At 35.7% G+C, this 17,624-nt stretch overlaps 1 protein-coding gene across 1 annotated transcript in view; it reads left to right on the top strand.

The window, feature by feature from the left end:
• LOC148305030 (uncharacterized) overlaps window positions 1-17,624 on the top strand; it is a 166,522-nt gene that overhangs the window by 131,564 nt on the left and 17,334 nt on the right. The window contains exons 6-7 of the mRNA XM_088267336.1: window positions 6,484-12,805; window positions 14,526-14,660. Coding sequence (XP_088123462.1) covers window positions 6,484-12,805; window positions 14,526-14,660 — 6,457 coding nt within the window. The remainder of the gene's footprint in view (window positions 1-6,483; window positions 12,806-14,525; window positions 14,661-17,624) is intronic.

Genomic DNA, 17,624 nt, shown 5'->3' with positions numbered 1-17,624 from the left:
AAAAATAAAAAAATGATTTTTCGGGATATCGATTCTGAAGTTTAAAAATATAATACAATGTAATTAAAAATAAATATCAAGCCACTTATTGAACTGTTTACTGTGCAACAGATCTTTTTAGGTAAAACCTGACTGTTTTTTCTTCATTTGAAAATATTTAGTATAATTTTAAAAATTCATTTTCTTCAAAATGCAAAAACAACACTTTATGCCCTGTACCGGGTAAATATCAAGTTAAAAATATGCCACTTTTGCTGGGATATAGTACATTTTCAGGGCATTCCGAAAACATGCACAACTGAAAATTTACGATTTTTGATATATATATGACGTTGTTGAAAGGAGTGAGCGACATATCATATAATTAACACGTTCTTTCATATGCGAGTTCTCGGCAGCATCTATGATGTAGTTGAGTGAGTAAAATAACTGGTGAAATTTAAGGTATAATACATAATTAAAAAAAATTGTTTTCAGGCGTCTCCTAGTATGTAAAATAATTCAGCGAGAATTTTACATACCTACATTTAAAATAAGGGTCACGTTAAATCAAAAGCTTACTTAGCTCGACCATGTTAGAATAGTAAATATTACACGTGTGTAAAGTGATCACTTAAATCAGCCTATGATACCATAAACCCTGTAAATACAGACTTCCATATTCCTCCCCATCTATATTGACCTGCAGTTATACCGCACATTCGTCTAAGAGACAGCATTTCGACTGAATTCAGACTACATACTATTTCAGGCACTTATTGTCACCACATTTTACCAAAATCATTTGGCTTTGCTTCTTCGAACAGCTTATTTTTTCGACGCTTTAGTTAAAAATCTACATATAGTTGTTTTTAAATATTACTTTATCGTGCCAGCTTATGTTTCATATTGACTCCTTTTTATATGCATATTTTGGCTTTCGTTTGCTTGCGCATCATCTTATCATCAAACGCACATCATAGCATTATCACTGTAAATTAACATGAATGCTATCATTTAAACACCATTACACTGTCATCATTAATAATGTATTTAAATGCAAAAATACGCATACAATACGGTAATGACTGAACAAATATAAAAATGAAAGTATTTGTTGAGTCACTACCATCATTTCACTGGGTGGAGTATACCAACTTTTATTTATCATGCTTGCAGCTTTGAAATCATTTATCACCGCAATTCTAACAGTGTTGACAACGCCGTATCTGACAATCGAATATTGTGACATTTAACTAAGATATTTCTTGGTGGACATACATTTTGTATAATAAAAAAATAAGTAAAATTAGATATATGTATATAATTATATATATATATATATATATATATATATATATATATATATATATATATATATATATATATATATATATATATATATATATATATATATATATATATATATATATAATATATATATATATATATATATATATATATATATATATATATATATATATATATATATATATATATATATATATATATATATATATATATATATATATATATATATATATATATATATATATATATATATATATATATATATATATATATATATATATATATATAATTATATATATATATATATATAATTATATATATATATATATATATATATATATATATATATGTATATATATATATATATATATATATATATATATATATATATATATATATATATATATATATATATATATATATATATATATATATATATATATATATATATAAACTCGTGTATATCTCCTTTGAGGGTGTCATAGCAATCACTGGTCAGGGTCAGCATATCTTGTTAACACAACAAGCTAGCAACACAGGGATATTGCATCTCCTAATTCACGTTAATAAGACATTCAGGGTGTACCAATCAATGGTATCAATACCAACATATCGGTAGTGTAATGGCAAATGGGTATACCTGTTGAATTTTTCATTTTCTAAGTTTGTTCCACGAAATGTCTAAAATAGTGTATTCCATAATCTAGCAAAAGGGAATAGCTGTAGTTGTAATACTTATTTAGTTTTATCAAGATATGTACATATGCCATCCGAACAAAATATTTGATTTCACAAGTTTGTTTTTGCTCTCCTGTAAAATTTGGTCTGAGACAGATATACCCCTTTGCCTTTACACTACCGATATCTTGCTAACACAACAAGCTACATCGCAGGGAGTTTGCATCTCCTTTGAGGGTATTCTTACTCCATCAAGGAATGATATATCTGGCAGCTAGGGTTGTATACATGATACATCTCCTAATTCACGATAGTAACCCATTCAGGGTGTCCCAATCAATAGTATCAATACTAGCATATCTTGTTAACACAACAAGCTAGCATCGCAGGGAGGTTGCATTTCCTTTGAGGGTATCCAAACTCCACTGAGGAATGGTCCATCCGTCAGCTAGGGTTGTCAACACGCTAACCACTAACCCGCGCAGGCCCGCAACGCGTCCCGCCCGCTGCTGCTGCTCGCGTCCTCGCGCGACCAGCAGACGCGGCGGCCGGTGATGCTGCAGCAGAACTACATCGTCAAGACCTGCTTCACCACGTTCACGTACGGGTACCTGACCACGCTGCTGCCCGACTCCAGGACGGTGGTGTCCACGTACGAGACGGTGGTGTCTACAGTTACCACGGAACCGTACGCGCCAGAATCGGCCTTTGCCAAACCGACCGTTGTAAGGAAAAATCACTGCTATTTTCGACTGCTCTTTTCGGGGTTGTTTTGAGCCATACCGGCCTTTGCCAAGCCGACCGTTATAAGGAAACATTACTGCTATTTTCGACTGCTCTTTTGGGGTCGTTTTGAGCCATACGCCGAGAATCGGCCTTTGCCAAACCGACCGTTGTAAGGAAACATTACTGCTATTTTCGACTGCTCTTTTCGGGGTCGTTTTGAGCCATACCGACCTTTGCCAAGCCGACCGTTGTAAGGAAACATTACTGCTATTTTCGACTGTTTTTTTCGGTCGTTTCGAAAAGAGTCGGTGAAGACAGTAGGGCGAATAACCCAGGGTCAAATACAGTCGGTATTTGTATTTGGTCAGAGAAGCCACATATACCTGGTACCCGAAGTATACAATTTTTAGCCACATAAATTTATGTTAGAAAAAATAAATTTTGTTATATTACAAGTTAAAAAGTGGCCTCTTGATATGGAACAAAAGAGTTGCCTAAAGTTGGTCACCCCACCTAAATAAAGTCTGCTAACATATTATTATTGTTGCATACTTGGCAATTTCTCACTGTACCAACTGAACTTATTTTGTTTGTATTGCATTATTTTATATTTTATGTTGTAATATTTTTAATTTTAAAATACATTTTTTTGTAATGTAAATGAACGTCTCGTCACGGGTTCTGCCTAGTGAGATGTTCATAAAAAATCAAAACATATCGCTCACTCCTTTCAAGAACGTCATAAATCAAAAATCGTCAATTTTCAGTTGTGCATGTTTACGGAATGCCCAGAAAATGTACTATATCTCAGCAAAAGAGTCATATTTTTAACTTAATATTTACTCGCTACGGGGCAGAAAGTGTTGTTTTTGCATTTTTAAGAAAAGGTATTGTTTAATTATTTTTTTAAATGCACTAAATATTTTTCAAATGGAGAAAAAACCTTCAGATTTTACCTAAAAAGATCTGTTGCACAGTAAAAAGTTCAATAAGTGGCTTGATATTTATTTTTAATACGTTTTATTATATTTTCAAACTTTAAAAACGATCTCCTGAAAACATTTTTGATATATGACGTTGTTAAAAGGAGTGAGCGATATATGCAGGTGTATAAATATTGTTTGCATGGAAATCAAACAAATAACACGCTTTTATCATCATCATCCACATATCATTGCATCATGCTTGCTTATGTTATATCATTGCATCTTTTTTATCTTATGTTTTTTTAAGCCTCACTCATTAATTTCGTTTTGGTATGTTTAATTTATATATATATTTTTTATATATTTTTTTCAAACATTTTTTTTAAATTCTGACATTGATGTACCTATAATTCAACAATAACATCCATTTAATCATATTTATAAAGTTTTTTTTAAAAGCAAAAACATTAACACCTTAAATCAACATTTTTTAAAATCATTATAAATATATATATATATATATATATATATATATATATATATATATATATATATATATATATATATATATATATATATATATATATATATATATATATATATATATATATATATATATATATATATATATATATATATATATATATATATATATATATATATATATATATATATATATATAAATATATATATATATATATACAAATATATATATATATATATAAATATATATATATATATATATATATATATATATATATATATATATATATATATATATATATATATATATATATATATATATATATATATATATATATTTATATATATATATAAATATATATAAATATATATATATATAAATATATATATATATATATATATATATATATATATATATATATATATATATATATATATATATATATATATATATATATATATATATATATATATATATATATATATATATATATATATATATATATATATATATATATATATATATATATATATATATATATATATATATATATATATATATATATATATATATATATATATATATATATATATATATATATATATATATATATATATATATATATATATATATATATATATATATATATATATATATATATATATATATATATATATAATATTTACATATAGTCCAATGCCGTAGTGTAATGGTCAGCACGCTCGGCTACCGTACCGGAGGTCCCGGGTTCGATTCCCAGGGTGGAGTGAAAATAAATTTTAGTGATTTTAAATTCTAATATTGATTTTAAACCCTGGACTGGTACCAGAATCGGAGGGCTGATCACCTTCTTGTGTTAACGATCAAGATAACACTACGCCAATACGATGCAGTGCCCTATGCACCATTGGGTGCGGATAAGGGTTAGATGAAGATATATACATAAATGCAAATGTTTCAGTGTCTCCAATGCCCTCAAGTAACATACCGATTGCTTAGAAATTTTGACACAACATTGCGACGGAATGCGAACGTGTTTTTATAACATCTCTGACAGTCGTTTTTTTACCTGGGACAGATAAAATTAACTCTTTCGACATAAATGGCAGCGCCATCTGTTGAACGTAACAACAGCAGCACGCGCAGTAGTAAACGTTGCTTAAGGCGGACAGCGTGCTTCTTGGCCTTTGCTGACTATTTTTTCGTAAATGAAAGTTTTTTTTAAAAATATATTTTTAAAGAAATATTGTTATGTTCGTAAAGGGTTAAAAAATAATTGAAAGCAAAATAAAAAAAAACAATACAATGAATATTCTCCACTAAAAACATGATTTTGTATCTGTTTAGAAATTATTTCACTTTAAAGGTTATTTTCCCATGCGCCGGGAATAAAAACGTACAACGGCTCGGTAAATTATGCACAATCTGCGTATGCCAAACTGGTCTTAATTGCGTTTTTCACATCACGATGTGTTTAGTATTTTTCTCATCGTCTATTGTGTTGAATTTCATTGTGTTTCAAGATGTCAGTCATATCTAAAACACAGATAATATTGTGTTTTGCATACGTCATAAGTAGGAACGAACGAAGATAGATAAATTATGTATTGTAACTGCAGACAGTTGATAGCGAGTGTTTTTGCTTAGAATTTTCACTCATGAAATTATAGTAACTTTAAACATAAAGAGTAAATCCACTCACGAGTAGGCATAGGCTATGAAACTTAAAAAGTTGAAGCCTGAGTAGGATCGGTGTTGCATAAGCCGTAGCTAGATTTCAGAGTCACTTGGACGTAAGGTAATTAAAAAAAAACTCAAAACTACTGTTGAAGCCTGAGTAGGATCGGTGTTGCATAAGCCGTAGCTAGATTTCAGAGTCACTTGGACGTAAGGCAATTAAAAAAAAACTCAAAACTACTGTTGAAGCCTGAGTAGGATCGGTGTTGCATAAGCCGTAGCTAGATTTCAGAGTCACTTGGACGTTAGGTAATTTAAAAAAAAAAAACAAAAAAAATCAGACAGTTGGTAGAATTCCATATTGAATGGATAAATATCAGGATGTGTGATTATGCACATTCAACATGGGAATGATAAGGCTGTCTCAACTTATGATGAAGCACCTATTATCTTTGAGTCGTAACAATCGGCGGGTATGTATGAGGAGATGCATGAACGTGGAAGAGGCGAAGAATGTTTGCAAGGACAGAGTGGTGTGGCGCTCTATTCTCTCTGCCTACCCCTGCGGGGAAGCGGCGTGATGGTTAGTTAGTTAGTTAGTGATCTATTATTTTTATACAAAGAAAGATTGAACAAGAATAGTATTAAGGATTGCAAGGAAATAATTCTGGGTGTTTAGTAATCCTTTTTTATTATTTTTAGACAAAACCACAGATTGAGATGTTCCAAGCTACAAAAACTGCTCATCACTCGGCTGCAGATTCGTCCAAAATCGAAAAGAGAATTGACGACCTTCAAAGCCTGAATGACGACGACGACGACATCATCCAACCATCGGAAGTCAGCTCTTCTGCCAACAGTTGCTCCATGACTTCTTGCCCGTGCACTGTCACCCTCACGGAGTCCCTCAAGAACCAACACACCAAAATCATCAACGGCCTCTCCGATGAAGTGGTTCCTCTTCAACTGCAAAGGTCTCCTCTGAAATCCACAAAATATGGCTCGACCATCGTCGATATCGTCCCGACTCCAACAGCGAACCATAAAATCGATACTAAAAACACAAAATTGTCTCAAAAGCATGGTACCCCGCCGTCAGACACAGTTGTTCAAAAATATACCGAAGTCATGAATGACGCAAGCGATGATAATAAAAAAACAGATAGAAACAAGAATAAAAATCCTAACTCTAAGACTCCTGAAGGAAGCAATTCAAACTCTACAGCAATCAACGATGATAAGCGGAGACCACAAAACCAAGGTGATAATAATAAGGACACCCAGAAACCACCCAAGACCAAGTTTCAAGTAGCAGATTTGTTGAAATTGGGTACGTTGGGTATTAAAAAGCTGGCTCCGATGATTGAACAGATGACCGGGACATTAAAACGAAGACAAGAGCAAAATAAGCAATCGGTGACAGTTAAACCAGCCACTGTTTTGACCCCGTATATCGTCAATAAGAGAATCGACAGCTTGGATTCTGAGCAAGGCGACCAGAAGACCGGCAGCAAATTCCCAATTTACATCCCAGTCGATGAGATGGAAACAGCCGAGTCTCAAAACAGTTACACTAACTCGACTCTGCATCAAAATCTCGTATGGGCATCGCAAAATTTGAAAAATTCCCGAAACAACATCGGTTTCGGTAAACCAGTCCACGAAAGCCCTCTTCTCAATGGCGGGATCCCGATAAGTCCAGGTGAAATTATCACCACTAATTCGGACGTCATCGTGGGAAAGCCGGCTGTCGGCGGTCCAAACATCGGCCAGATTGGACAAGCTAATAACGTTCATAAGGGAGCACCCCAAGCTTACGACAGTCATTCTCAGTCTTCCAACTTCCAAGATGTCAGAACGCATCCTCCGCAGAGAGGACAAGGCCTAAAGCACATCCCGTTCATTCGAGATGAGACATACGACTTGAGACCTCCGGGAATGCCAGTTCCGAGGCCAAACTTCCCGCCTCAAAATAAGCAACATCAACCGAACATCCCTCCTCTTCTAGAAGCTTACAGCACCAATAATAACAACCAAAATGGGCCAAACAGACCTAATAGTAATTTCCAAGTTGAGATTGTCAATTCTGAAAATATACCTTACAATAATGGACCTTCACTCTCAAAGCCAACGTTTCACAAAGATAATAAACCCCATAATAGCTACATTGATCACGTTGGTGGTTCTATAAATCCACCAGTACAAGGAGAAAACCATGGAAGACCCAATTTCTTAGATTACATCCCATCTCTCGGGAACCCGACCAGCTATCAAACGTACATAAGAAACAACTTAATCACTCGCAAAAACCATGATGATACTTCTCCCAATAACAATAATTTAGATGGCTCTAAACTCAATCCGTCCAAGGTCTGGAAACAAGACGGGAAGTTGAATATTGGAGAGAGACCCGCCTCTGAACCGATCTTACTCGGAGATATTGAGCTTAAAACAACACCTAAACCTCTTTTAGTCGATATTCAGCCATCTCGAGTAGCGAATGTTTTGATCCCTCACGGAAGCACCACTGCTCTTATATTTTCTGGAACTAATGAACCTCATAAAAATGGGGAATACATTGATGACCCATTGCCTTACCCAGAACCCGGTTATTTTGGAAGCTTCAGTATAGATGCTCCCCATCTAACAGCTGTACATGTAGGAGGAACTGTTCCTCTTCAACAGAACCAAGGAAGCGTTGAGCAAGTACAGCACGTCCATCTTTCTAATGAACAAAGATTACCGCAGAAGAATTTCAATGGACAACCGGTGAGAAATAATCCCGATCCTCATGTAGTCAACCACGGAGTGTCTGGACTCAATCAAGATGTCAAACCGCCGCCGGGTCATAGGTGGAAGTATGAAGATGTAGCTCACGGACAGCCTCCTAAAAACTACCGCGATCAAGGGCCAATCGGTCAGGGAAGTACGAAGCTAGAATCTCACATCCAATTCGGTTCCCATCACAACATGAGGAAACCAGAAACACCACACAAAGTCAACATGAACTTTGGGCCCGATGTGAACGTTCCACCGCCGATAAGAAACCAATTCTTCAACGGCCCTCAAAACAATATCAAAACGTCGACAGCCGATTATGAAGCAGACCTTGCAGTTCCACCCCCTCCACCGCCGACTATTCAAGTCAAATATGAATCCAATGTCGGAGTATTGAATTCCGATTACGATCGATTCAAAACTGGAGCTAGTCAACACTTCGACGGGCATAAAGAAATCCACCAAGGAAATACTCAAGGTTTCCCATTGCGACAACCTCCTCCGACACAAAGCAGCGACAGTGTTCCTCCTAGGATCACTTCTGAAGTTTATTTTGCATCCTCAGCCTCTCAGAATGATTACAACCAGAAACCAAAGTTCAATTTCAATATACCCTCACCAAACAATTTCAACTACAGACCCCAGGTAAATCACCATGAAAATTCGCCACCAGAAACTGTACATTTCCCGACTGACAGCACTAAGTTTATCAACACATTCGATGGAGGTTTGGTCACATTAAATGCGGGCACTAAGGTAAATATTCCAAACATTCCCGCCCCTAATAATCTTAATCTCAGACCACAAAACCAAGGCATGATCGGTTCTCACTTCACTATTCCTCAGGCCGGAGGACTTATAACTTTGAATGCCGGAGCTAGTGTTCACGGAACAAGCTTCCCAGAGCAAACGATTTCAGGAACTAGCCTCAATGTACCCGTCTCCCAACAAGGAAATAGTCAAAACTTCAACTACCAGCATATCAAAGAGTTCAGCGCTCACGAAGGCGAATCAACCGGCATACCTATCGGAACTAATTTCGCTATCAAAGTTGAGCCGCAAGTCCTCCACGGATATGAGCAGAATATTCAAGTTGGCGTTCCAGGTATCTCGACGGCTGACTTCGGAAACAAGGAAACTGGACCAGAGATCATCGTGGGAGGAAACAGCTGGAAGGCTGGCTCCGGCCAAGATGTGTACGAAGAAAGCAACGGCAACATCGGAGGAGTTGCAGACAGCGTACATAACGGAAATGAAAAAGTGCATGTGATTCACGCCAGCAAATATAATGTCACAATAACCCAAACACAAGAATTTGCCAATAACAAAAATGCAGCCAACAATCAAAAGAACTCCCAACAGTCAAATGATAGCAAGAGAGAAAAAGAACAAGAGAAAAAAAATACAACTTTCAATCAGCGACCTGTTTCCAGCAACAATATACCTGACTCAACATTAGTCTCTAATCAGCATGCCGGATTCTCGGGTAATAGTCATGAACCTGCGAGCCGCCCAAGAGTTCCGAGTCAAGCCAATACAAGATTAAATGTCTCTCAAAACCAACTGTATATGGCGTATCCAACTAATAACGTGAAATCAGAGACTACAACTCGTAAAGTTATCCCTCTGAGCTTTGAATATGAGAATAATAATAAGCAGAATCAATTCAACGAACATTCTGGATTTAATAATGCCCAGTCATCTGGTCTTCCTGCGATGAATCATAACTGGCAACTGTCGGAAAGCTCTAAACCAGTGGATCCACCAAAAACTCAGCAAAGACCTAATGAGTACAATAACAGAGGAAACGATTTCAGAAACCAACTGTCTTTAACGACTCAAGGTTACAATCCAGCATATGTATTGGCTAATTTCAACAGCAATCGTCAACCTGTGTACGACATCCCCACAAGGGAAGAGACCTATGTGCTTAAAACAACCTCGAAACCGACAACCAAACAATCTACTCAGTACTATGTCACAGGTAACTCTCACCAAGGCAAAGACAATGTGAATTTGAACATCGGAGAGTTTTCTCAGGCATCTAAGAAGATTCCCGTCGTAAGCCCTACACCAAATCTCTTGTCTAACGAAATCGTTGTCAAATACAAACCGTTCAAGAATGCCTCTTACTCCAGAGACGAGATCTTGTTAGGTTCGGAGAATGATTACTACAGCAATGATAGACAGAAACCTGGATTTAACGCTGATGAAAATATTGGCTCTCAAACAGAGAAACCTTTTGATCAGAATAAGTACAAAGAAGTGTCAGTCGTCACTTTGCCTGTCGTTCGAGTGACCAGTCCACCAAATTATATTGGGTCGTACAACCAAATGCCACCTAGACCTTTCGCTGTCAACGAAGTCAATAAAAACAACAATGCCGCCTCAAATGTGAAACCGGTTCTACCAAAGCCTAGACCATTCCAAAAACAACCCATTGATGAGTCACTTAACATCGGAGAAGTCCCAGCAAAACCAAATCAAGATTCAGATAGGTTCAAACAAAACCCTGATCCTTCCAGGATTCCACAAGCCTTCAGCAAGAACAATTCAACGTACTACAAAAAGGAAGCTGATAAAATCATCACGTCGTCTGTCAACCTCGCTACAAATAATCCACTCAGAGTTGTCAATATCACAACGGAAAGACCTCGTACGTCAACCGTTTCAATAAGAGATATAGAGTTCACGAAGCCCGAAAATAATACAATGATTATTTCTAATCTTTCTCCTCCTCCGCCAACAATGGATTATAGCTTCAGGCCGACCAATAACGATGAGACAATAATGGGTATGAGCCCACCACCGAAGACCCCGGCTCCAAAACCAAACAAAGAGTATACAAAGTACAACGAAGTCTCCACATACAGACCATCGTACAACGTCCAGAAGAACAGACGACCGACAGACTTCTACAGGATCACTTCTCGACCATACACAAGATTTACGACCACATCGATGATCAGAACGAAACCCACACCTGGTACAAGAATTTCATTCCCATCACGTTCTACCGGGTGGAGAGATCCGGTTAGATTGGAAACGCAATCCAGCGTGATTCCTTCTATCCAAATGATCAAACCATCTCCGATTGCAAGTGCTTCTATTAACAAAATAACACCAACAACCGTTGGTCCTATTATAATGCATCCGGAAATGTACCCAGAGGAAGCTATCGGAATTCAAAGACCGTCAGTGATTCAAAATTCGATACTACCGGATAAGATTCAACCAACTTTCATCAATCCCACTGCAGTACGTCAGCCGAGTCAATCGATGCTCGCTCCGTCAATCATAAGCGCTCCTTCTGTAGTCTATCGTCCATCCGCCATTCAAAGCTCTGAAAAGTTCTTTAATGAGAACGCTATAAAACATTCAGAAACTATTAAAACAGCTCCGACGATAAGTCTCGACGAAGTCTCAAGAAAACCGATCAAAACATTGATTCACAAATTCACAGCTCCTCCGGTGCAAACGCAAAAGAGTTCTGTTCTAAACGAACTGACGATCAAACCCGTGCATCACGCTGGCAATGAAGTCAAACAATCTGACGATTATTTAGATAAAACGCCAGAAAACGTCAAGGTTACAGCGATCACGTACACAACGACATTATCAGAACCGGCTTCGACTATCATGACAACAAGATTTGTGACATTGAACCATACTTTGACTGTGACGCAGACGAAAACCAGTCTGGTCTCCGCGGCAGTTGGATCCACAACACAAACCTTAGTTCTGACAAATACCCAGACCTCTACAGTTGTCGAAGTGGTAACCGAAGTCCATACGCTGGTTCAACCTACCACGATTGTGTCGACAATAACGAAACACATCACCGCCACAACGCTTCCAGACTGGGAGACGAAATATCCCAAAGTCCCGATTGAACCGACGCAAGTGAGAGACGCCCCGATGAAAACACACCAGATCAAACTAGACGACGTTTCTTTGTCTTCCGATGAAGAAGACCTTATCATCACACCTGATGAAGCCAGCTTCGATGAAACAGCAGCCAATGATACATCGAGCCAAGAAGATAATAATACGTTCTTCGTTGTGATGAACAAATCTCAAAACGGTGGAAGCGGGCCAAGTATTTCGCCTCCGATCGATACAGATTTCAACGAAGTAACGAGGAACGAAGAAGTCAATCCCGATGGAGTTTCACATGTGCTCTTGGGAGAGATCCTTCTTGCTGGAACACCTTACTTGGAGACGAATCATGGAGTCAAACCAACAGGTAAATAGAATAATTCATATTTTTATTACTATCAAGCTCGGCTACCGTACTGGAGGTCCCGGGTTCGATTCTTAGGGGGGGGGGGTCAAATAAATATTAGTGATTTGTTTACTCTAATATTTATTCAATATTGCCCTGGACTGGTACCTGAAGCATAGGGCTGATCAAGATAACACTGCGTTTATATGATGCAGTGCCCTATGCACCATTGGGTGCGAATAAGGGTTGGAAGAATAATTATTATCATGTCTGTTAAAGCAATCACATGGCTATTCAAATGCTGATACTGTTTTTGTCCATTTATTGATTCATATATCGCTCACTCCTTTCAAGAACGTCATAAATCAAAAAACTTGGCTTTTCAGTAGAACGTTTTTAAAGTTTAAAAATATAATACAATGTATTTAAAATATACATCAAGCCACTTATTGAACTTTTTACTGTGCAACAGATCTTTTTAGGTAAAACCTGAAGGTTTTTTCTCCATTTGAAAAATATTTAGTATATTTAAAAAAATAATTAAAAAATACCTTTTCTTCAAAATGCAAAAACATCACTTTCTGCCCTGTAGCGGGTAAATATTAAGTTTAAAATATGCCGTTTTTGCTGGGATATAATACATTTTATAGGCATTCTGAAAACATGCATAACTGAAAATTGACAATTTTTTATTTATGACGTTCTTGAAAGGAGTGAGCGATGTGTCCACAAACTGCCTCCCGGCTCTTCTGTCAGCTACCAGATCCCTTGCATCCTATCTATTATAGTTAAGTCCACATCCCAAACTGCCAAGAAATCATCAAAACTGGATGATGGCGGAAGTCTGATGCCCTGTAAAAGAGACAAGCTTGGTAAAGGCTCTCGGGAGGCATACAAAACACATAGCAAATTGTCTCTAACTTCTTACCAATGTGCACAGATGGCATTGAACTTTCCATTATAGGTCCTAAAATCGGACAAGAATTAATTACATTTGTGCTTGTAAGAATACTTACGGTCCCTCTCCACATTCAAATAAGGCAGTTTGTAGACTTCATATGCTCTATATTTGTATGAATAAATGGATAAAAACTCTATTAGCATTTATTTTCAATTGGTCTGGGTGTTTGTGATGTATTTTTCACATCTACCTTCCCTATCCTTACTATCCTACCTGCAGTCAAGCCTCTAATAGAGGCTTTGCGGGTTATTCCTTTAAAAAAATAGTTTGAAAAATAGTGCATAGAGCACTGCATCAGAACAACGCAGTGTGAAATCAATCCTTGATTATATAAAGGTGGAATGATCAGCCCTGCCTTTCAGATTCTTTGAAACTAAAAGTGAGATATATTGAATGGAATAGCGACCTTAAGGTATTACTGTTATATGGGAAATATTACTGTTATATGTTATATGGGCAATATTACTGTTATATGTTATATGGGCGAACTTAAGGTATTACTGTTATATGTTATATGGGCAATATTACTGTTATATGTTATATGGGCGACCTTAAGGTATTACTGTTATAACACATTACTGTTATTTGGGAAAAATAGAGGAGAGATATAAAATGGTTAAAGGAGAATAGCAGCAATAGCTAGAGCATTCGGAGTTGCATATCCGTACTTGTGATTGCTTGTGCAAGTTGCTCCAAACGAGCACAGTCCTAAAATAGTAACCGGAGCTAACTAAAAGGAGCGATTTAGTTCAATTTTAATGTTGAGTTTGTTCATTTTAGTTACAGGGTACAGCAAGGAATGCCAACCGGAATGCCAGGCTTCCAGGAACGAGAGGTGCCAGAGGACCCACGGCCTGATGAGATGTGTGTGCAGACCAGGTTTCGCCAGGATGTTCCCTGATAGACCATGCAAACGTAAGTTCTACTCATTTATTGCATTGTAGGTGAAGCTTGGTTGATTTTTTCATACTTTCAGCAGTTAATTTTTAAAAATTAGCACTCATGTCTTAAAATATAATTAATTTAAACGATTGGCTATGAATCACATGCGGTTTCTAAGTATGTACACGTGTGCAATGTATTGCTTGTCCTTACATAACCTAATTTACAGATTTCTGTGATTCAGCTTTCATATTCAGCATTTTCTGCATAAAGAAAGGTTCCCGTTAGAGCATGTATGACTAGGTAGGACTGTGATACATGATACAAGGCATACAAGGTCCCAGAGCAGCTATAAACTCGACTTTGAGAATAGATGCCTGTAAATATTTTTAGCCGTGTGGTGGTTTTACTTGGAACGAGGAAATACGGGGTAGGTTGCAGCAACTCATGGTCATAACTAAATAACAAAACATATTATTGTTTCAAAACCCCTTAAATATTGTTGACATCTAGATTGGTTCAACATATTCACTCAGTTGCACATAGGAAATATGTAGGTACTACTAACAATACAACAATAACCATTGAATCCAAAATGCCAAGTATTTAATTATTTCATTTAGATTTGATTATTTCAAAATAATTTAAACTTAATTTACTGTTTATATTTTACTATTTTGAGTACCTACCGTAGAACGGGGCTACTTGATGTGTTACTGGAGCCCAGTACAAAAAAATATTTAAATCTGTATTTGGTCTACAATAATGAACGTATCGACATGATTCATTGTTTCCCTGACAGGTGACACTTATTGTCACAATATGTTCATTATTGTAGACCAAATACAGATTTAAATCATTGTTTTGTGCTGGGCTCAAGTAACACATCAAAGTTCAAGTAGCTGTCCCGTTCTACAGTATACAACATACAAAATGTGACTGTGTGTAGGTACACCATAATATAATATGTATGAAAAACCTAGAAATTTAATTCGTCTTATACTGTATCACTTATCACTGTATCACTTTATATACCGTTTATTCTGTATTTATTATTACTACCACAACTACGTTTAATCATATTAATAACTTATCCTAACTTTATAAGTTATACTGTATATTTAAACTGTGTTATACATTTTGCACAAATTTGCTACTGCCGTTAGTAAATAAATAATAAATCAAATAAAAAATAACTGTTGTCAAGAAAGGTAATTCAGTTGGCTAGGCCATATACTCCACATGCCTCCCGAGAGCCGCCATCAAGCTTGCCTCTTTTACAAGGCATTAGGTTCTTATAGCCCAGGACGTCCACTGCTGACAAGTAGTCGGCAGTTCGGGACGCGGAAAAGGTGCTTGACTGGAGGCCTAGAACAGGACGCAAAAGCGTGGGTAGGCCCCAGACAAGATGGTCTAATGACATTAAAAAAGTGTTGGGGCTGCACTGGATGAGGGTTGCGTCCAACAGACAACTGTGAAGTCCAAGAGGGAGGGCTTTTGAATACTGGACACAAGAAGAAGGCTGAAGTAAAGTAAGTCGGGACGCGGACATGACTTGGGAAGATGCAAGGGAGCTGGCAGCTGATAGAAGAGCCTGACAGTTTATGAACTCCGTATATCCGATATCGTTAAGTTCTTCTTCTTCTTCTTCATGAGCCCTCTGACCTCCACTGCTGGATATAGGCCTCTTCCCCTTCTTTCCATTTCCTCCGGTCGGATGCTGCTTGCAGTCAGTTTTTACCCCATACAGCGACTGTGTCATCGGACCATCTCTTTTTGGGTCTTCCGACACCTCTTTTGTTCTCTCAAGGTCTCCAAATTATTAAGTTAGTATTATTTTTTCACATCTCATCAAAGATGAAGAAGAATATGGAAGTCTGGGCATTTACGGGGCTGACGACCGTCATAGGCTGGTTTAAGTGATCACTTTACACACATGTAACATTCATCAATTCTACCCATTATTTACAACCACACCACTCAAATTCTTGGAAGTTCTATATACATATATATAATAATATATATATATATATATATATATATATATATATATATATATATATATATATATATATATATATATATATATATATATATATATATATATATATATATATATATATATATATATATATATATATATATATATATATATATATATATATATATATATATATATATATATATATATATATATATATATATATATATATATATATATATATATATATATATATATATATATATATATATATATATATATATATATATATATATATATATATATATATATATATATATATATATATATATATATATATATATATATATATATATATATATATATATATATATATATATATATATATATATCTATATATATATAAATATGAACCAATTTTGAAACATTGTTCTTGAATCACTAAAACTTCACCAGAGGCATCTATTGGTGAGATGAAAAGAAACTTTTTATTGAGCAGAAACTTTTTTATTAGTATGTGAGGTCCGAATCCTGGATTATAATCACACACATGAGAAACGCCAGAATTTTTTATTATTTAAGCTTATAATTTGACCAGATAATTTATTTACAACATTTTGAGTGTGTCCAAATACTTGTTCACAAAATCTGGATTATCTCCAATTACAGGAGTTATTTTAGTTATCTTACACAGATTTTGTGAACAAGTATTTGGATACACTCAAAATGTTGTATTAAGTTAGTAATTATTAACCCTTCACTGCATAGTGTATCAAATTTGTTACATACCCAAAAGTAAGTGTTAAAACGTCCTTTAAAAATATAAGCAACCATTCTTTGTTGTTACTGATTAGATACATTCATAACTCACGTATATAGTTCATAATTTAGCCAAAAGACGCGCTATGAACGCCAAAATAATAACTTCACTTGCCTCTCGAAGACGAACTGTCAATGCAGTCATGCAGTCATGCAAAAAAAGTCTTGCAGTGAAGGGTTAACATTTACAATTTTTA

The sequence above is a fragment of the Brachycentrus maculatus genome, unplaced genomic scaffold, assembly GCF_059751285.1.
Source record: "Brachycentrus maculatus isolate JH-2025_06_01 unplaced genomic scaffold, ASM5975128v1 h1tg000293l, whole genome shotgun sequence".
Classification (NCBI taxonomy): domain Eukaryota; kingdom Metazoa; phylum Arthropoda; class Insecta; order Trichoptera; family Brachycentridae; genus Brachycentrus; species Brachycentrus maculatus.
This window is presented reverse-complemented; position numbering and strand designations above follow the sequence as displayed.